At 27.6% G+C, this 3,867-nt stretch overlaps 1 protein-coding gene across 1 annotated transcript; it reads right to left on the bottom strand.

The window, feature by feature from the left end:
* Window positions 1–2,030: 2,030 nt before the first annotated feature.
* Window positions 2,031–3,486, bottom strand: LOC107004231 (lignin-forming anionic peroxidase). Its single transcript, XM_015202466.1, has 4 exons — window positions 3,225–3,486; window positions 2,920–3,111; window positions 2,674–2,839; window positions 2,031–2,605 (listed from the first exon to the last, which is right to left on the bottom strand). The coding sequence occupies exons 1-4, from the start codon at window positions 3,426–3,428 to the stop codon at window positions 2,217–2,219; spliced, it is 951 nt and encodes a 316-aa protein (XP_015057952.1). The 5' UTR covers window positions 3,429–3,486; the 3' UTR covers window positions 2,031–2,216.
* Between the last annotated feature and the right edge of the window lie 381 nt (window positions 3,487–3,867).

Here is a 3,867-nt window from a genome sequence, read left to right as displayed (position 1 = left end):
GTACTTTATAAAAAGAATTCACATTACATTATTTGTCAAAGCCAACTCTTGCCACAATTTTGGCTAACAGGAGTAGGGTAAGAAAAATCGAATTGATCAACAAATTAATTATTAGATTTACGAGTTTTTAATGGTTTTATAAAAAAAGATTGTTGAATTATTGAATCAACTTAGTATTAGTATTGAGGTTATTGATAAATCGATAGTTTACTAAGACAATAATATTTTATTATCATACCCTTCATAAATATTAAATATTATGATTATTTAAACACTATATCAGTGCTTTAAAACACTATAATCTATCTAACTAAATGTTATCTTTCTTGTTTCATGATATCAAAATATTTATCGCCAATTTACTTGTTTCACTATATGACGTCAAATTAGAAAAGTGAGAAGTTATATATTTAATCAAACTGTTCACGATCAAAAATTGATAAAAAAAATTCTTAATGGTTAAGCATATTTAAAAATTGAAAACTGATAAAACTGAATCCATAATACATAAAATCGAAATAAACCAAACCAATCGCTTTATTTAATATTAAATATTCAATAATTTATCATGATTAATTAAACAATAGTATTTTATTATTTTACCCTTCATAAATATTAAATATTTAATAATTTATCATGATTAATTTAACACTATATCAGTGCTCTGAAACACTACAATCAATCTAACTTAATATTATCTTTCTTGTTTCACTATATCAAAGCATTTATCGCTAATTTACTTGTTTTACCATGTCACGTCAAATTATTAGAGAAGTGAGAAGTTATGTATTCAATCAAACTGTTAACGATCAAAAATCGATAAAAAAAAATCTTATTGTATTAGCATATTTAAAAATTGAAAATTGATAAACTGAATTCATAATGCATAAAATCGAATTAAACCAACCGCTTTAAGAGTATCAAATAACGTGTTTTTTTTTTGTATTTTTCTACTAAACTAATCCCTTTACAAAGATTTATTGTGCTTATTATTAATATTCTCATAATTATGAATTTGATAGAATTCAGTAATTCTGGTTCAAATTTAAAGATATTAATAAACAAATAGGCTAAACTTGAATAAATTAAAATAGTCAAATTTAGAGGTGTTAATGAGGAAATAGGCTGAACTTGAACAATTTGATATAGTCTGAGTTAATAAATAATAAGTCAAATTATTTGAATTGAAATAAGTTGGACCAAACTAAGCTAAAAAATAAGTCCTTATAAGCAAGCCATACAAATTTCACTAAGTTTCCTTTTTTTATTTATTCTTTTGTAATCTTGTATACATCTAATTAAATTATCTTTTTTTTATATCAAATAACAAATATATTTTCTTTAAAAAAAATCAATGAGATTTTTTATGGTCAATTTGAACTATATACCAACTATTATTCAAAGTTGTGTAGACCACTACGCTATAAAAGTTGGACTTTGGAATGGTTAATTAAACAGAAATAATATATTGCATCTAATAGTTTAATGTTAAAAATAATTATCATTTGTCAAATGTGAGCATTATAATTATTTATATAGTCATATATAGATCATCAATTCTTTGACATTTCCCTTTCGTACTAATGATTCGATGATATCTAATTTGTAGGATAAAATTATGAAATGTCAAAATCAATAGTAAATGAGATTAAAATATTACTTTTGGAGGACATTCTGTTTTCCATGTTCAATAAAATCTATTATGAAAGAGATAGTCATATTAATTTGTTATTATAATGATAGCATTCATAATCGCCGTTTAATAATATTTTTAATTATATTAACGTGTTATCGATTACTCTAATTATTTTTCTGTTGACTTCATTTCAGAAAATTTTATAACTTTACTAGTTGAAACTATGGTAGGGTAACTGAAAAAAAATACAATGATATAAATTACAATAAAAATCTAATTGCACATTTATAGTCGAAAAATTTATATATAGTAGTGTTATATATGGTGATATAGTATAAAAAATTTATTTATATTATTTTATATTGAGATAACAGATTAATTATCATTATAATTATTGTGTATCAACATATTTAAGTTTAATTATATATTAAAAATGGAGCCAAGTAGTTACGTTGCCAAACATTTTATTTCACAAGGAAGATTTCTTTCATTCTTGAAACAATACAATATATAAGAAAAAAAATTAAATGAATACAGATAAACTTAGCAATTATACAAGTAAAAATAGGCTTTTGAAAAATCAATTTATAGCTCCACAAACCGTTCTTATGATTCCATTTTGACCAGTTAGAGGACTAATATCTCCCATTTTAATCATGGCTGCAGCAAAATCAGAGGCAAATGCTCGAGGGCTATTGCTATATTCTAAAACAATATCATCGGTAGATCCTCCACTCAAAAGAACTTGATCCGATTGAAGAAGGCCTTTTCTTTGCCTCAAATTCTTGAAGTAGTTGTTATCCAATTGATTAGGTGTTACCAAATCAAGTGGAGCTAGGTTTCCATTTTGATCTTCTTGAGGACATTGTCGTCTTCTAGTGCTAGCAAATCCAGCATCGATGTCTGTTCCATTGCTATAAATTCTATCACGGAAAAGAAAGCATTGTGCTTGTCCAATTGAATGTGATCCTAGAATTATTTTAAAAAGTTAGAACTTGTCATAAATATTTATATATATGATCAATATCAATAATTACCTGATAAAGCAACCATATCCCTTGTGCTAAGGCCTTTGTTGGCAAAGCCAGAAATAAGCCTACTAAGAGGATCAAAAGGACCAGGAAGATCAGTTTCCGCAAGAGTATGACTTGCAGTGGTTGAGTCTCTTCTTCCGAGTTTCACTGTCCATGATGGACCGCCAACCTGATTGTCATTAACGTAACATTAATTAATTGGTTTGAATAAAAAAGTTTCTTCTTTTCATAGTGTGAAAATGTACTTACGAGACTTGATGCATCTCTAGCAGCAACTGCAAGTATGTCAGCACACGATACAACTCCAGGACATATTTTCTCAACCTCTCTTTTTGCATCTTCTATAATACCAAAGCCTCTAACTGATCCAAGATTTGGCAGCGCTGTCTTCTCACTGACAATAGTTGGAGTTTCATCAAGCAAGAGAGAAGCATCACAACCCTATAAAAGTTTTAAAAAAAGTCACTTAGTATGTATATTATACATTTCATCAAACAACACAATCATATAGTTACATAAACATACATATAGATTAATTAATGTATATATCCAACCTGAACAAAACAATCATGGAAATGAAGACGAATGAGGGATGCAGCCATACGACGTTCGCTTGAAATTGCTTGTCTTATACTTGTACGAATAGTGGTGAGAGCATTAGGGCAAGTTCGGTCGTAGAAAGTGGAAGAAAGTTGTGCATGACACTGCATGGTAGAGAGTAGAAGAAGAGAAAATATAGCAATAAAAGAACTAGTCATTTTGATATTAAAATGCAAAGTTTGTTGAAAGAATTATAGATATTTTTTTAATCTTTGTGATGTGTTGAGGGAATAATGTTTCACTCAAATATTTATAGGCATAAAAACACGTTATTCTAAATCTCTTTGGTCACTATTGGCTGCCAATTGCATATCAGCGTTTTTTGCCACCTTTTGTCTTTGCCATTCTTTTGACTTGGTCTAATTGCTACCTATTCTTGTAGGTGAAACGGATCCTTACCATGTTATCGATTATTAGTTTATTAGTTATTAATCATTATCAATTTAACCTTGACAAAAATAATAATCAAAAATCAATTAGAAACTAGGTGATCCACAAATCAAATGAACCATACACAAGGGTTGACCGATTGTATTTTCTTCAAAAGCAAAACACTATCACATTGTAGAATAATCGAGAATTCGAGACAACCTAAAA

Source organism: Solanum pennellii, chromosome 11, assembly GCF_001406875.1.
Source record: "Solanum pennellii chromosome 11, SPENNV200".
Classification (NCBI taxonomy): Eukaryota; Viridiplantae; Streptophyta; class Magnoliopsida; order Solanales; family Solanaceae; genus Solanum; species Solanum pennellii.
This window is presented reverse-complemented; position numbering and strand designations above follow the sequence as displayed.